General features: G+C 38.6%; 1 protein-coding gene across 5 annotated transcripts in view; it reads right to left on the bottom strand.

Moving 5' to 3' along the window:
* The window catches only part of bbs9 (Bardet-Biedl syndrome 9), a 175,627-nt gene that overhangs the window by 64,131 nt on the left and 93,842 nt on the right, over positions 1-17,654 (bottom strand). For all 5 annotated transcript variants that reach the window (XM_004078331.5, XM_011485713.4, XM_078932975.1 and 2 more), the window contains 2 exons: positions 14,678-14,927; positions 6,136-6,246 (listed from right to left, as the gene is read on the bottom strand). In XM_004078331.5, coding sequence (XP_004078379.2) covers positions 6,136-6,246; positions 14,678-14,927 — 361 coding nt within the window. The remainder of the gene's footprint in view (positions 1-6,135; positions 6,247-14,677; positions 14,928-17,654) is intronic.

Below are 17,654 nucleotides of genomic sequence, written 5' to 3'. Positions count from 1 at the left end.
ACCTGACAATAGTTAAATAAGTGTTTTTAAAAATGTATGTTGATTTTAACCTCAGCATATACCGTAATTAACTTTTTACTATATAATACACGCAGTGTAGTCTTAGTTAAACATTTGCAGGGGATCTAACTGGGAAACAGGTGACTGTGTTTGCTGGGCTTCTTGGTAAAAAAAAGTGTTTCATTTAAATTTTAAGGTGTGTTTTGTGCTTTCAAAGTAAAAAAACAAATCAACAACGAATCAATCAGTTTACTTAATCAATTGATGTACTGGTTTTGGCTCCATATTGAGTACTGATAGAATTCTGCTGAACCAAGTTTGACAACTGAATTTACATGCAATAAACTCCCATTATGACTGGGACTAAAAAGTTTAATCTTTCAAAAACTTTTAATTTTGAGTAAATGTGCATACTGAAATCTTTAGTATAAAAGTCTAAAAATGTTCCTTTTTGCGTCTGATGATGTTTCTTACACACTTTCTTTTAAGTGCATAAATCATTGAACATTCAGATTTTTCTCATCTGACAGATGGGTCTACTTTTTATCTGTGAGGATAGTTAACCTCAGAAGTCTGTGAGCGTGTTACTGAGGGCATATGTGTGGTAAAACAAGAGCTATTTTGTGTCTGCTAGTATCTACAGGGGGTGAGCTGCCAATGGAGAGACCTCTATCTGCCCCACCAATCAACACTCATATGTTCATCTGAGAGATCGGTGGGTCAGAAACTGTGGGCTGCAACCCTGGATGATTGTGTTTAAGATGAGGAAACCTGGCTGCTGAGAGTGACACGTACATACTTGTGTGCGCACTTGTTTGTGCAGATGCTGAATGAGAAAAGCAGCCACAGTAATAGTAAACTGATAGCTCTCTGCACTTTGTTACTGTAATCTGGCAGACAGTTTGACACAGCAGGTCTGTGTAATTCGGCCATGTCAGTACAAGCCAGAGGCTTTGAGAGCTGATTATTGCTGAATCGCTCCAAGTAAAAAATTGTCAGCAGCATCATTTTGTGGCTAAAACTCAGTTTAGCATAATTCCACAAAGAGTGGCATTTATGGACAGGTAGCGATACTCGTACGGTGCAACATTATGTTACGCAAGTCTAACTTATAACTGCCTATAATTGCTTAAATCTTTTTCTAGAAATATAATATTTGGTTTAAAGCACCAATCTGACATCTGTCATAGCACCATCAACATGAAGACTATGAAGGAAAGCAATTCGGTTAAACAAGGTCACCCAAGTCCAGTATTTCTCAATCATAGTACTTTACTTTTTTCTGTTGTCTAACAGGCTTAATTAATATTACAGTGACTCATTATGAGCTCTCGGAGGAACAGATGAGCTAAATCGGGTTTGTTAGATAAGAGAAAAAAAGACCATGCAACTCAGGGTTAGCTTAAAACCAGGGTTGGAAAGCACTTCCCTACTCTCCAACCGCAGAGAATAGTAAGGGAAGAAGTGACAGTTGTAACTATGGCAGTGTTCGAACCCATCATAAAAGACAGAGAAAAACACAAAAAGTACATCCTGTCTGTCTGTTTATATGTATGTGCACAAGTGGTGGGTATACAGTTTCCTGATCACAGGAGTGTACCTGCATCTGGCTGAATCTGTCTGTGCTGTACATGTCTCTGATACCAGGTGTGCTGTAGAGGAGGAGCAAAACAACAAAAAGACAGGCAAGGACCAGGAAAGAGCCAAAGGAAGATTTTCTCTTCGCCTTTTCATCTCTCTTTTATCCATCTTTTTCTTCAAGTGCAATGAGAGTGCGTGTACTTCAACCATCCCTGCCTGCGTCTAACACCTTTGATGCCTTTCAAGTCAACCAAATGTGCTTTCCGGATGTGCTTTTTCCCCCCTAACAGAATGGTCTGTGTGGGGGATTTGGCTTGGCGCCTAATTGCTTTTAAGTCATAGACAGGTAGGCGGAAGGTGTATGTTTGGGTGAAAAATAAAAGCTTTGAACTGATTCATTCCTTGCTGCCTTGTTCGTTGGTTTTATGGGAGCTGTGAGGTAGCGGTTTTACCCAAAGGCTTTTCTGGCATTTTGCCATCAACAGTCAAAAATGACTTTATTGTGCATACGGGGCTGGATTTTTTTAATGAAGGACACAAAATCCCAGCTGATTACTGTTTTATATAGATTTATCTGCCGAAAATAATTACATGATTTAAAAATCCTCAAAAATTCAAGAGTTTGTCTGTTAATGTATGAATACTTTTACCTGGACTTGAACAACCCACAAGCAAAATTACCATGCCAAGGTTTTAATATGAAGCCTGCATAAATGGTGTGAATATAGCTAATAAAAACACAGGCTACACTATCAAGTTTGCAGCTTTTTTTCCTTTTTTGTAAAAAGTGGTGCATGCAGTATAATGATATGAAAGAAGCCTGTCTAGTTAACCCCAAAACATGGTGCCAATAACCATCAGGCATATCAAGCGTTTGAAAAAACTGCTTTGAAAAGTGCTTCAACTTAAATTTGATTGACAACAGAAAACTTAAGCCAAAGTTTCTTGAGCAATTTCTGGGTTAAAAGGAAAGTTTCACGTCAAGGTTAAAATGATAAAGACGAGTCTGTGATGTTCATCATAAATACACTTCAACTAAGTAAAAAAATATGAATCCAGTAAATTATACCATAGGATTTGTTAAAGAATGTATTTGTATAATGGTGCAGATAATATCCCTTTAGCACCTACAGCCAAGCAATAATGTTACACAGACCTGTTGCTTCTTCTTTAAAAAATTATTCTATCCTCCAGTCATTACCTTTATTAATGATATCTGTTCTGTATAAAAGACATATCCTCTCCACATCCTTAAACAGTCAGACTGCAACCTCTCCAACTTGACTAAGACAAAAACGCTGTCGAAGGACACAAGGAACAAGATTGTACACCTGAGTTAGACTGGTATGGTAAATCTACATTATGCAAGCAGCTTGAAGGGAAGAGATCAACCGGAGCAATTATTAGAAAATAGAAGAAATACAGGATCACAGATGATCTCCCTCCACCTGGGGCTTAATGCAAGATCTCAAATGGTTGGGTACAAATCATCTAGAGAAGAGAGCTAGGACACAGTAACAAGGGTTACTAATTTGTAACACGCTAGATCATCATGGGTTCAAATCCTGCAGTGCTCCAAAGCCCTCCCCCGCTTAAGCCAGTACATGTCCAGGCTCATCTAAAGTTCTGCAGAGACCATCTGGATGATCCAGAGGAAGATTGGGAGAATGTCATGTGATCGGAAATGCAAACATTTCTGTATGATTTACTGAATTATTTTTATACATTTTGTCTCTCACAGTTGAACTGTATCTATGATGAACATAACAGATTTTTCTCATCTTTTTAAGAGGGGTAATTTGCAGAATTGCATAGCATAGTACTTTTTTCCCCCCACTGTGTATTTTTGGATTAAAGGAGGAAACAACAAATCCTATGCGCACAAAGGGAGCACATGCACACAGATGGGCCCTAGTCTGGATTTGAACCAGCACAGTTGTGTGGTGGTTTGTGCTGTTTTTCTACAAGACTTACTAAACAATCGTGCTATGTGTGGGCATTGTACCGACCACTGCTGTTTCTTATTTGCCATGTATTTCTTTTAGATGAGGAAGAGGAGGAGCTGTGCCCAAGGCACACGTCTGGACATGAAGTTATAACCCCTCCCTTTTTGCGGTCACCAAATCATTTCCCTTCCTCCTCTTTTTTAAGTGAAACCCACAGACCTGATCTGAAAGGTTCCACGACAAACAATACTAATTAGGGATCATTTTCCTTTTGCTATTTTCATCTATGTCTGGCAGGGGTTACATCCATGAGTGTGCAGGAACGAGGGCATGTGTGGGGGAGCAAAACAAAAGTCATTTAGATTTTAAGCCTGGGTTAACGTAAATATTTTTCTAAGTCTTGGTTATTATGAGCAGAAAAAAGGGTGAAAAATAATTGCCTATTAATTTTATTGCATCTCTGTTATTGAGATTAAACAAATATTTTGGACCTAAATATATTTTTTATTCTTTTTATTTAGATTATTATTTTAACTATTATTTCTATATTTGTGAAATAAAATATCCTTTAACCACCAATAATGTGAATTCAAAGATTTCAGTGCACCAATATAACAAACTTCATCTTGCTTGTATGAGTTGCTATAGAAAAAAACTGATATGATTCGAATTCACTGTCTTATTGGATAGGTGGAATATAAAGAAAAACGGTTGATTCAATTGAAAAACTTGTGACCAAGTGTTTAAAAAGTATAAAAAACTTTTTAGGTATAAACAGTGTTTTTTTAAAGAAATGTTAATCTTTAAATATTGCACACAAAAATTTCTCAGCAAGTCTCAGATTTCTCTAATGTGGTGAATGAATGTAACAAAGTACAGTACTTCATTAAGAACTAAAAGAGTTAATTTGATTGGTCAAAAAAATTATCCTGAGTTATATGAACATTTCCTGGTTTGCATAAAAACTGGTTTTCTTGTGCAGAAATAAATTAAATTGGTTGAACGATAGTTGAATGTTTATTACACAACTACCAGCATGAAGCCCATTGAGATGACTATTATTGTAAATATTGAGCTATATAAATAAAATTGAATTGAACCCACCAATACTTTTCTGCGTATACAAATGCTGAAAAGAGCAGCAAATTACAATGCTCTTAGGCCCAAAGGCGTGTTACGGCCTGTGCGTCTTTAAAGGACGTACGTCTGAGATCAGAGAGCTCGCACCGGCACCGGCGCACTCACTGCTGCGTTCGATGTATATGTGTGCGTATCTAATGATCCCTATGTCGCCTTCCCCGTGTCTCCCACACCTCCCCTTCTCATTAGCGGTGACGCCTGACTGGATTAACCACAAGGGCACACATGCACACACATCACTAACACACACCACTAACGAAAAAAGAGCCCATCAAAGAGAATCTATCAGCTCTGGTTTAGAAAAGACAAACCGTCATAAAACACGGATTTGTCCTCAATGCAAACCAGAAGCCTCTCTCTGACAGTTATGTGCGTGCTTGTGTGGATAAAAAGCCAGAAGCCAGGAAACGGCATGTTTGCTGTGTGTAAGTGCGCTTAGTATATTGCATTTTAGTGATCTGCTTTTTGTATCTTGGATGAAACAAACATGATTACAGATGATGAGGGAATAAAAAAGGACAAAGAAGTGAGTCGAGAGGGAAATGCAGATTTGAAGGTGACGACCCACTTGATTTGAACAATTGCGCAACCCCCCCCTTGATCTGATATGTCTCAGTCAAAATGATGGCCGAGTGAAAGCAGAGCCAGATGGATGAAACACGAGTGTGACGATGAAAGACAGCAGACATCCAGCAGAGGGGGAGAGTCTGTTCTAGCTCAAGCAGAGACTGCAAATGAAGGACAGCAACTGTGGTGGACAAACGCTCTGCTCTCCACTCACAATGCTGGAAAAGTACTGGCTTCTACAAAGAGCCCCTGATTATGAGGGAATCTCCTCAAAGTATTCAAGTATTTAAAACCTTTACAGTGTTTTTTAATCTGCTATGAAGTAATGTACTTTTTTACATAAATGTAAACCCTGATCATTCCTATAAACTCTGTCATATGGAGGGTAAACAGCTATGAGTCTGGACGAAAAACTGCTCGAGGAAGAAATTGCTGTAACGCTGAAGAATAATATAGGTTTAACTTTCCTTGTGCAGGGATTCAGGGCATCAATATAATGATATAAAAAGGCTTTATGCAGTGCGAAAATGTGTACCAATCAAATCTTAAAAAAACTGCACAGCTGAAAGTTAAGACACTTGCTTTATTTTTTCTGGCACTGGCTGGAATCCCAAACACACAGATCCTGTTGACTCCCAGCCAGCAGCAGTCAAAGTGCAAACAAATCAGAGGGAAAGCAAAATGCCTCAGTGTGATTGACTGAGAAAAGAAATCAACGAAAGGTTCTCGTTGGGATTTATTGATAGATTGAGGGCCGAGGTCGCAGATGTGCTGCAGGGGTGGTGTGTATTTGATACGGTCTTTTCGGATGTTACAGGGTGTAGCAGAGGGATGAAGATGAAGCATATGGCTTATCACAAAGAAGAGGTTGAAAGTCAGCCACAGTTTGGTTTTACTGTACCTTTCTTGACTTTCTTAGATGGCTGCTTTTGTTTGATGAACTTGGTTGTCTCTTTCGGGACATCCACCTCCCCCCATTCACCAGCAACTTCCGCTATTGGCTCAACACCACCTGAGTAAAATAAAAAGCAAAGAAAATCAGGATTAAAACCACACATAATTACTAAATTCTTTTGTTGTGCAATTTCATGCCTTGCATTTCTCCTTTAAAGAAGGCTGCCTTTCTTTCAGATTTAATAACACTTTTACTTTACTTGAAGACAAGGTTGGATTGGAGAAGACTGAAATCTTTAAGGGTTTTTATGTACTGTGTGGAGCTGACATTACACTTTCAGACACATTTCAAGTTGAGGTTGTATCCCTTAAGCTGCCAAATCATCAGGTTTGAAGCACAAAAATGAGTTTCAAAATATAGAAGTCTGATGACAAAACAGAGAAGCAGCAACATGACATGCAATGGTTTACCTTCTTGAGCATTTCAAAACCAGCCTTCGCACTTTTTTTGTACTTAAGGTTTCTTTTCAGTCCTTACCAGATTTATTTTAAATTTTATTTAATTTTTAAGAATCCAACACCCTCATTTTTCTCTTCCTGTTACTTCGAGCTCGGAGCAGGGGGCTCAAAGCTTATGTTCTACATCACGAATAAGATATTTTTTAAATGACAATTTTTTGTTTGCTCCTGATTCACAATTTAAAATAAAAAACAACTCAGAAATGAAAAAAATTAAACTACTTTTTCTTTATTTATGTCCTTCATCAGAAAAATACCACAGGTTAAAAACACCAAAAACAGCATTTTCACTGGAGTGGATCTTTAAACAAAATTATATCTGCTTATACACCAAAAACTTTCAGTACACACACAAAAAAGTTAATTAATTAACTTCCTTAAGTTAATAACTTATCATGGAAAGTTTAAAGGTTTGAATATTAAAGGAAGCATGTTTATTTATTTAGTTTATAGACACCAACGAGATAGCTGAATGTTCTTAGAACCATAGTATTAATACATTTTTCTGTATTTTATCCCGCTCCCTCCTCATGATCATGTTGTGTGGAGAAACCGTTTCCTGTCATTTTTATTTGCATTCTTTTGTGTCTCCCCATGGAGACTGAGTTCCAGATTGGACACACTTGGACACACCTGGACCCTACCTGGACAGTACCTTTTAAACATAGGGTTTTAGTTGTTTGGGTTTTAACAGTTCTGGCTTTGTCGTGTTGGGGCTGCATGTTTTTATTCTATTAAATTATTTTTGCAGTTCAAAAAACGATCGTTCCTTGGGTTTTCTGGTGCCCATTCCCTGGTCCTGAATCACTTGGGTGTAGCATTTTAGCCCCCCCCCCCCCCCCCCCCATTTGGAAAAGGTGGGGGCCCGATAATTACATCGAAAATCTGTCCCTAAAATCTAAAATGTTGCCTTGTCTGTGCTTGATGCACTAGAGCGGAAAATTTCTTAGTCCAGTGACATTACTAGTATTTTGACTTTCCTACCTGCAGACGCTCTGCTCATTTTATCAGTAACGTTCTTTGGCTTGTTTCAGAAATAGAGGATAAAAACAGCAAAAGTAGTGTCGGACAGGTTTTTTTTAAAGTGTGTGTGTAAACTTACATGTGTCAGAGTGTGATTGTGTGTGAGACAAAATCCCTACCACAATCCCATGGATAAGTCTGGATTTAGGGAGCTCCAGACTCAGAGGCCAATGAATTGGATGCCTTGTCTCTCTGTCCCACCTCTCTGACTCCCCCTCAATAGCCTTTTTTCATTCCTCTTCTCTCCACCTTCCCGTTGCCTCCTCTTCCACGTTTTCTTTTTCCTTTTATCTTCATGTATTCATCATCGCTCTTCCCTTTCCACCTCTTGTGTCCTTTTCCTTTTCTGTTTTGTTTTTAAGCTTTTTCTTTTCAGTCTCCATATTTTCCCATCTTTCTCTGCTCTTTCTCATGTTTTTCATCCTTTCCTCCTCTCACCCCTCCATTCACCTCATTTCCTCAGCATCCCAGAGGGTTGTGTCCACTTCCAGGGTGCTTTTTATTTAATGTACGCTTCACACATGAAACCTGTGTGCTGCGCGCTTGTGCATGTGTGAGACGGAGGGTGCATGTGTGTCTGCCATAAAGTCTACCTTAAGGTGTCTGAGAATGCGTGTGTGTCTCCATCTCCCCCACTGAGTCCACATTTGTGTGCCTGTGTGTGTTCAGATTATCCTAAACCCTCTCTAATATTTATCCTGGCCTTTTTTAAAGCCAATCTTGTTCTCTTTGGTGAGGCCACAGCCTGTAGCTTCACACATGCAGACATGCTCAATCACAGTTGTTTGAAATGGGATATGCCTCGCTCTTAATTGGGCAGGTGTTTTTCTAAGGCTAGTTGTTCCTTTTTTTTTTGCTGTTATACATTTTCTTGGAGTGAGTGTGTGTGTGAGAGTGTAAATGTGTGTGAGAATCTTACTTGCACCAACATTAGGTTGGAATATAGGCCACCTCTGGAGCAACAAAAACCACATTGAGCGCTCACCATCTCACACTGCCAACTTCTCACACATTCCTTTTTTATTTTTTCTATTTGGAAAAGTAGAGGCTTTCTGCCTGGTCACAGCTGTAGAGTTTCCCTTGACTCCTTCACACCGTATGCGTTTGCATGAAAAGATCATTGCTTTAGGCAGTGATGGGTTCTACATCCAACCCTCGGGATCACAGCGGCCTTCAAAGACATGAGAATTTCATGCTGAGCTTCAGATTTGTAAAAGTAATTGTAGAAATTACAACACTTCAACATATTACAAAAGAATAACCATTCTTAAAGAGGTGCACAAAAAGATGGTGCGAAAAATGACAAAAACGCCAGGGTTTTTCTGAAGATAATGATTAGTTTATGAAGACGGGAAATAATTAGCTTGTAAAGTGAAAACATTTTCAATTTTGTCATCAACTTTAGGAATTGAAACCCTGTAATGACATACCATTCGACACTCAAGGTATTCAGTCATTAAAGAATCCTCAGTCGGTCAGACATTTTTATTACAGTTGACAAATGTAGCAGCCAAGGCTGGATTTTCAAAATATTCCCCATTTATATTAATAATTTTCATTTAGTTTGCAAAAAAAATGTACTTTATCTTCCTTTTTTTTTATTTTTGTCTTGGCCTAGTGAAAGAGCTTCAGCATTTTCTTTATACATTTATTTAAAAAATCATTTTACTCTATGTGATTAATATTCTTTGTAAAAACTACTGCACTAATGAAAATCCACTCAGATACCACAGATGAATTTATTCTCCACACATTAATTTAAAAATTGGGTTTAGATTTTGGACAAGTTACACGTTGGATGACAACTTTCCTGCACTTGGACTATACCACACACTTACTTTAACCACTGATTGGACACAGTTTGGTTAATAGTCGGTCAATCAGTATTGAATATTGCACTTAAAGTTTTTAATTTTACTCACAGACATATTTAGCTCAATTATTAAAATACAGTTAAGGCTATTTGTGCTTATCTGATGGATCAGTGCACCATGTAACAATAAAAAAAAAAAAAAAAAAAAAAAAAAATCGATGGACGGACTGACGGACAGACAGATAAAGTTTTATGAGAGTACTTCGAGTCAGAAATTAAATTCTTGCTTGATATCTGGAACAGTTTGGTCATTTTTGTTCCTAAAGTCTACAGCAGTGGAGGGTTTCAATCACTGAGTTGATAACAGCTCAAGAGGGGTGACAGTTCAAGGCCACTCCGGGACATTTTGAAGCCTCTCTGGATGAGTTGGTTGAGGGTTAAGCTGCTTCTAACAGATCCAGCTCTGTGTTGGTCTACAGTGTGGAGACACCAGCACATTCCTGTTTTATTCTGGGCTGTGGTTCGTAGATGGGGGTGACACTGCGCTGCTGTGGTTTGCAGTAATTTGGCTGTGGGCTTTACGCTTTTTCAATCCCCCCTCAAGGCACATGCGGGTACACCCACATATGCATACATTATAGAGAACTCAAGGGCTTGCACTGTGAAAAACAACATAAAATTAGGTTCCATTTTGCAAAGAAAACAGCATGATAGCTAAAACATGTATCTACTTAAACTCTATGAAACAGATATATGCAATTTTATTTATGTCAATAGTTGTTCCGCATGGTTGTTCTCGAGAGGTCTTAAGAGGCTTAACAGCAGCTGTCTTTTAAGTTGCATTACTGCCTTCCTCTGGTTTTAAGGCTCTTTTATCTGTTCACTTCACATTCAGCCCTTCAGTCTATTTTGTAATCCTGTAATTTTCAGGAAACAAATCCGTCATTTTACTGACAGATTACTGCTAACACAGCAACATGCTTCCATCATTGCATCCATCTTCCTAATCATTTTCATTCGAGCCATCATGTTAGATCTTCCGTGCTTAAATGTTAAGTGCAAATGGTCCACTTTGTATGGAAGTTTACATAAACCCTCAGTGTCAAATGCCAAACTGGGTCTTCCTCTTTTTGTTTTGGAGCAAACAGGTCAAAAAGCAGACACTAATGTGAACTACAAAATCTTTTCAGCTTGTCCAAAAATACAAATGCAAGAGTAAAATTAGTTTTAGCACAAATAAATACTTTTTTATTGTTATTTTCTGTTTTAATGCAACATAATTGCATTAGAAACATATATCCACCCTGAAATCTATCAATGGAATTGTCAATTTGGCCGAGTTGGAGTGAAAAGGACCTGATAAGATCATAACAGTCTTGAATAATTCATTTTCTTCTTGTGTTTTTCTTGGATTCTATTTTAGACCACCATGGAAATGGATTGCATTTTTAAATTCAAACTCAGTGAAATCGGCTGTTATTTCAAAGTGCTTATAAAAAGAAAAACAAAGTACTGTGGATGCTGCTAAACACAGAGTACCTACAACAAGTTTTGGTTTAATGAACGGAAATGTGATTGATGTCGTATTTTCGTTCCTCCAGGTAAAGCCCCTGAAAACAAGGGGAATTAGCTTTCTACCCCGAGCCCACTCTAGTGGTTATTGATGGCGGGGGGAACCCGGTGCCACGCCCTGCCATTCTGTGGGAATCAAAGTGGTAATGCTCTGGCCAGACACCTCTTCTTCAGTCTCTAGGGTACATGAACCCAACGTCAGGTGTTCTTACAAAGAGTTTTTGTAGAAGTTTTTGCCTCTCTGTAGGCATGTGTGTGTGTTAATGTTTGTGGTTGGAGGTTTAGAAACTGTTTATGGTGGAGTTTGTAAAGTAAAATGTCAGTAAAAAGATGTATCTAAATACATCTTTGTAATTGACAGGGTGTACATTCTTTTTGATGCAATAGAGTGGCTGCGTGTTTGCAGGCACACATATATATCTTCTCCCTCCTTTTATTTCTAAAATAGGTACAGACTCCAAACCACGGCTGTGAGTGGAACTTTGTGGAAAACAACAGACACACACACATGCACTGTCAGCAGGTACACAAATAGAAAATGGAAGGTTCTTTTTCAGAGTGTGCTTTGTTACACTTGACATTAAAAACACTATAAACGTTGTTAATGGAGAAGAAAATTGGCATAAAAATCTAATAAAACCAGGAATTGAACTGTGGCACAAGTTTCCATAAGAGAGGTGGAGGATGGGTCCATGTGTAAAAGTGAGGGGAAAAAAAGGGGTCATAAAATGATCAATCAAATCTGATTAAATTTAGGTTCAAACAGAGGGGACAATGGCAAAATAAACAAAGAGGAGTGCAAAGAAGATGAGAAAGGTTTAGCGCAAATGAAGTATTGCTCATGCAGTAGAACTAATTTGTTTATAAGGATGCGCATATGTGTGAGCGATAAAACAAAACAAAATGAAAACTCCCATAAACACATTTTGCTGTTTGAGAGGGTTAGAGTTATGGCGACTGCATGTTGACGGATGAATGGTGTGATAAACAGTACCAATGTCAACGTGTGTGTGAGTGTGTGTGTGTTCGCTCGTGTACAAAGAGCAGCTGCTGAAGCTTGAAATTGGCCTGAATGATGTCATGAGGGTGAGATAAGGTGTCATGTGATTAAAGAGAGACATAAATACGAGGGGAAGAAAAACGCTCCTTGTGACACGGATTTTATTATTACAGTGATGAAAACAGTTGGGCGCTTTATGAAAAAAATCTTATTTGCTTAATATAGAAGTGGGATCACTTGGTTAAACTGATTAGTTTTTACAGTTTTGTATGTTAAGTTATTGTTTTAAAAGAAAATCTGAGTGGCTTCACAGCAACAGTCTGTTTATTTTTGCAAACATTTGTGATAAATAAACAGTACAGATATTAGGAACATATTTTTCATAATTTTTCCCAAACATAGGTGTTACTAATCATCAGAAGGCAGGATCCTTTTGCTCTATTTTAATACAGATGTTAATTTTCAATGAGCATCTTGTATTTACTAAATACTGTAAGAGTCAGACTCTTCATCCTAAAGTTGATGCTTTAAGCTGGTGCCTTTAATACCTGAAGAATTGATTCTTATAAGTCTATTTTGGATGACTTTAGACACTTCATAACAGCACTACAAGTTGTTCTAAATGCATTTACTAGACTCCAGACTGCAACTCTCAAGGAAGAAAACAAAACGCATCACTCCTGTTTTAACCTTGTAACTCCAATACCCTTTACACTGGTTATCAGTTTAGCCCAGAACAACTTTTCAATTTCTACAGTTTACATTTGAAACCCTTAAAGATCTACTTATCTTATCTTACTTATCAAGAACAGTTCATAGTGGAGTCACAGATTCTCCAAGTTGCCCCACTTTAAAGAAATGTATTAAAGAAGAAGAAAGAAAGATCTGTCATGTTCATCAAAGCTAAACTTTAACTGCAAGAGACAGAAAAAAAATTAAAAGGAGAGGGAATTGGCAAAGTTGCCTTAATTAGTTGAAGTTGCTGTGTCGAGAACAAATTGTTGCAATTGCAACATTGTAGAATTCTGGAAAGGAATGCCACTGTGAGGCATGGCAGTGGAAACACCCTTCTTTATAAACCATTTTGTGAACAGTTTCAAGTGTTTTGTTCCGTAGTGTGTTGTGTTTTAACACATTAATGTGACCTCAAAGTGAGCTTTTGTCTGAAGAGTCAAGTATTTTGTACATTTAGCTTACATTTTGAAATCGTGTTTAGTGTTTTGTTGTGTTGTGTGTCATGGTTGCTGTGTGTGTGTGCACAATTCGACAACAGTTTTCATTGTGACCTCAAAGTGAGCTTTTGACTGAAGAGTCAAGTATTTTGTACATTTACATATGTACATATACATTACATTTGTACATATATGTTGAAATCGTTTTGGTTCAATTGGTCTAATGTTTCAGAAAATGTGTTTTAGCAATTGGGAAAAAACCAACAAATTCAAAAACCAACAAATGAGCAGAGCTTTTTAGTTCTGACAGAGACATGTAAAAAAAACAACCTGTAAACTGTTTGGGATGCTTGTGTGCTGGAAGGTTTTTACTTATAAAAACACATTTGGAAAGACTCACAAGCACTTCCTACCAGCGAAGTGGAACTTGATGTGTGGCACTCCAGCCTGTGTGTTTGTGTGTGTGTTTGTGGTCTCTGGGGGGAAACAGTTGCCGTCAGAGTTGTTGAAAAAGTAAACAAAGTGTGTGTGCGTGTTTACGGGAGGGTGAAAAAGAAACAACTGAGATAGCTCTTCATTGCAGCAATATGGATGTGCGGGCACTGGTGTGAATTTGTGTGAATTTGTGGAGCGAGTCAAAAGAGAAAGAGGAGTGAAGTTCAATCAAGAAGTTCTAATGTTACTGTATTTTATATTTCACAAAGCTGTGGTTCAGAAAAACAAACCAATAGATTATACTTGATTATAAAATGATCCACTTAACGTGAATTTTTGTGCAAGAACATTAATGAAAAATTATCTGACAGCTTTTTACAATTTTTTAAAAGAAAGTTTTTGTTAATTCACCAATGTGCTGTATTTGTGTTTTTAAACTAATATGAAAGTGTATAATTTTGTATACGTTTTGTGTACATAAAGACCTGTATAGTGTATGTGAGCTTCAAAACCTGAGTAGATGACACCAGGCCTTGAGGATCTGCTTCAATTCACCAAACCGGTGAAGGAACAATCTCTGAATCAACACACTCAATACTTAACAATGGTCAGGCACAGATAGGCCTTCATCTGACCTTTATTTATTTAAATATGCCAGTTTTTAAGAGTTAAAAGAACCCTGGATTGATGGTGTACTTGCATTGTCTCCAGGGAAGATAAAATAGTTAAAGGCTTTTATTTAATCAAAAATTTCCCAGGCTTTGACAAAAAGGATGAGAAAAAGTGAGAGGTTTGGACTTTTGTCATGTTTTGTGGGTATCACATGAGTGAAAAAGTGTCTGACTTTTCTCAACCCTTCTGCATGCCTGGAACCAAATTTGAATGATTTGGCAGTTTTCTGAAGACATTCTGGAAGCAATGCAATTTGTCAAAGGCTGCTAAAATCAATCTCAGGATTCTTTGAAAATGCCACCTTATAACTTTTCTAACTTCTTTCTATACATCTCTAACTCACCGGGAGCGACGAGACTCTGGACCTGGGCAGGAACCTGGACGTTTGCTTCGGAGCATAGAGTGAGACGGCCTCCTTTGCCGATGCGATCACAAAGAAGAGTGATGTGCCTCTTTAGGCGCGAGGTGTCCTGAGGGAGGCAAAGCTCGGGGCCTCCTGCCTGGGCTAAAGATGTGGCCTGGTCTTTGGGGCTTCTCGACAAGCAGGTTCGCAAGAGGTGGGAGACGGCGGCGTCGCAGCATTCTTCCCAGCCCTGAGGATATGGGGAGAAGCAATGGGTCTCTCAGAAACTTTTCTTTTTTCAAAAAATATCTGGAAAGTTTCAAACTCTGTTATGCAGAATATAATCAGGTGGGGGCTCCAATGGTAAAATCTGTCAAATTAGAGAACCAACAACCAAACAAACTTTTTGATCCAAAATGAAATATTGTGGGACATCACAACACATGTGTTTTCTACCCAAGGTACTGTATCAGTTTGGAGCCACGCAAAACACTGAGGAAGTACAAGAAAGGTTTTTCAAATCAAATAACACAAAAGAGTACAATCATGGTGACAAAAATATATCCAAAAATAATTTGTCAAAAGGAGAAACACTAACATCTTAGTCATGATTGCTCTAACGGGTGGATATGGGCTTGTGCGGGCAAATAACGGGCAAACCTGTTTGGTGCATGCAGGTGGCCCACAGGAAATATGAAGGTTGTAGATCGCTTGGTCACCCCTTAAGGAGAAAATGCTCATGCACATTTTTGCGTACTGAACTCTTACAACATGCAAGGGTAAAAAAGGATAAGATCGTTGAGATGCAGGCGTGTCATACAGATTTTTTTTCAATCCCCTAAAATCCTGTGGGCTGGACAAGGGCCATAGTGCTTTTCACGTGATGAGTGTGCATGCTCCTTACGTGCAACCTGAATGTTTGTAATGTGAAATTAGATAATTAAAGGCATAGTTTATGTGAGTATCGTACGGGCACTTACGTATCACATGCACACCCCGTGTGTGTGGCATGTGCATGTGTTCAGAAAGGAACCATGAGTCGCACCTTACTAATGACTAGAGTGTAGCATAAGGGCACTGTACCACACCATCACCCGTATATCGAGTGCGTGCAACTTACATTAGTTCTACAAAAACTTCTTGATACATTTACCAGACGCACTGTTTTCAATGGATCTGCAATGTTGCACCTATGTTTCCCTGACAGGTCTTAACAAAAGAACACAGAACTTACTTGTCTGGCAAACCCAGATAACACAGTTTGACTATCTTCCAGGAACACAAACTTAGTTCAGCTTATTATTAAATACAATAATAAAGCATGAGTCTAAGGAGGAAGAGATGTGTGTGTGCAGTGAAAGAGAAAAGGTGTGCTGACACGCATGCTTCCACACTTCCTTACTCACCATCCCATCCTTCCCCTGCCTGCCGCCACCTTGATAGGCCCCTAATAAGTCTAAATGACAGGTAATCAGCTCTTTAATAATGGTGCCCAAGAGACTCCAACGGAACAAAAAAAAAAAACTAACAGAAAAACGCAAGGCCATGTAAAAGGTCAAAGAGATGAGGTAATAACAGAAGAGCATCTTAAAACAGGAGGAGTGAAAAGGCAAAGGGTGAGCAGATGGAATAAAGAAGAGGAGGGAAAAAGCGAGGTGGAGAGGAGGAAGAGGAGAGATGGGGGACCCATGCTTACTATAATATCTCACCAGGCTATCGAATGCTTGAACCAACAGAACTGCAGGTTTCTGTGGGAACTGGCAGAGTCACACACACAACCCTCTGGTTGCTGCAGAGGAAAATTAAATGTCTTTAAAGATAAACTGCCCTCATTCATCATCCCCAAAGAAAAAAAAAGAAAAAAAAAGGCGGAGCAGGACAGGATCAAGGTCGGTGTCATAAATTAAGCCGTGCACTTTTTTTTCTTTTAGACACAGGAGTGAAGTCTGCTTTTGTTTGCACCTTTAAACTAGACAGAGTTTGTTTTATCCAGGGTTGTGAAGCGGAGCGGCTCGTGTTACTAAACATGTGCTACATTTTAAGTTAGGACAACTTGAGGTTAATGCACTTTCATTATAATGATTATAGATTCCCAAGAAACGTTGCTTTTCTTCACATCAGAAAAAGAAAAGTGTTCATGCGTGCAAATAAACTAGCCAACAGAGAATAGACTAAGGAGCACCATTAGCTGCTAATTCAAGTTTTGTTTACAGTGTTTGGTTTTGCTGTTTCAAATCACCATTGTAAGTCTAAAATGCATTTGTGTTCTCCTCAGTGAGCTCACCAACACTAACGAGCACACATGTAAGTAATTGAGTAAAAACCCACATGCATGTTTGGTTCTCTTCAGGATGGAGCAGTGTTTGTGGTGTCAGATGATGTGCAGATACAATCTCAAGCTTTGGGGGAAACCTACTGTTACAAATCATGCTGTAAAGTGGGGGACAGAGATTGAAGTTTAATATTTGGTTTATTTTTATTTCCAGATGGCCTCAGTGTACTTTACACTTAAGAGTGTAGGGGCAGTTCTAGAAGGTTCTCATAGTTATTGTTGGGATTCCATCGTTGCATATGGATGACACTGTGAGGTGACAGATGGGACTGACTGGAGCAGTACTGAACAAAACACGTGGCCATTAAATGTCTAATAAAAGTTCAACTCAATGGGACCTTTCCTGGATAAATAAAGGTTAAATAAAACCAAACAAAAAAAAACCAAGAAAAAACAGGTTAAATGTTGACCAATCAGGGACTCGGATTTGGTAGAGACATTTGGATTTGGTTTATCCGGTGAACACAGACATGGCAACGAGCCCGTCGCTGTCTGCGTTTGCTATTCAAATAAACCAAGGCCGCTCTCCTTACGTGATGGTAATCAATACCTATGGTAATCCATAGCATGGGCACTAGCAATGAACAGAAACCTTTCCGTTTCATGCCCGAATCTGACGATTTGCACCGCTTCGACATTTCGCAC

This window comes from Oryzias latipes, chromosome 16 (genome assembly GCF_053564925.1).
Source record: "Oryzias latipes strain Hd-rR chromosome 16, Olatipes_Hd-rR_3.1".
In the NCBI taxonomy this organism is placed as follows: Eukaryota; Metazoa; Chordata; class Actinopteri; order Beloniformes; family Adrianichthyidae; genus Oryzias; species Oryzias latipes.
The sequence above is the reverse complement of the archived record's forward strand: the minus strand, read 5'-3'. Positions and strand labels throughout refer to the sequence as shown.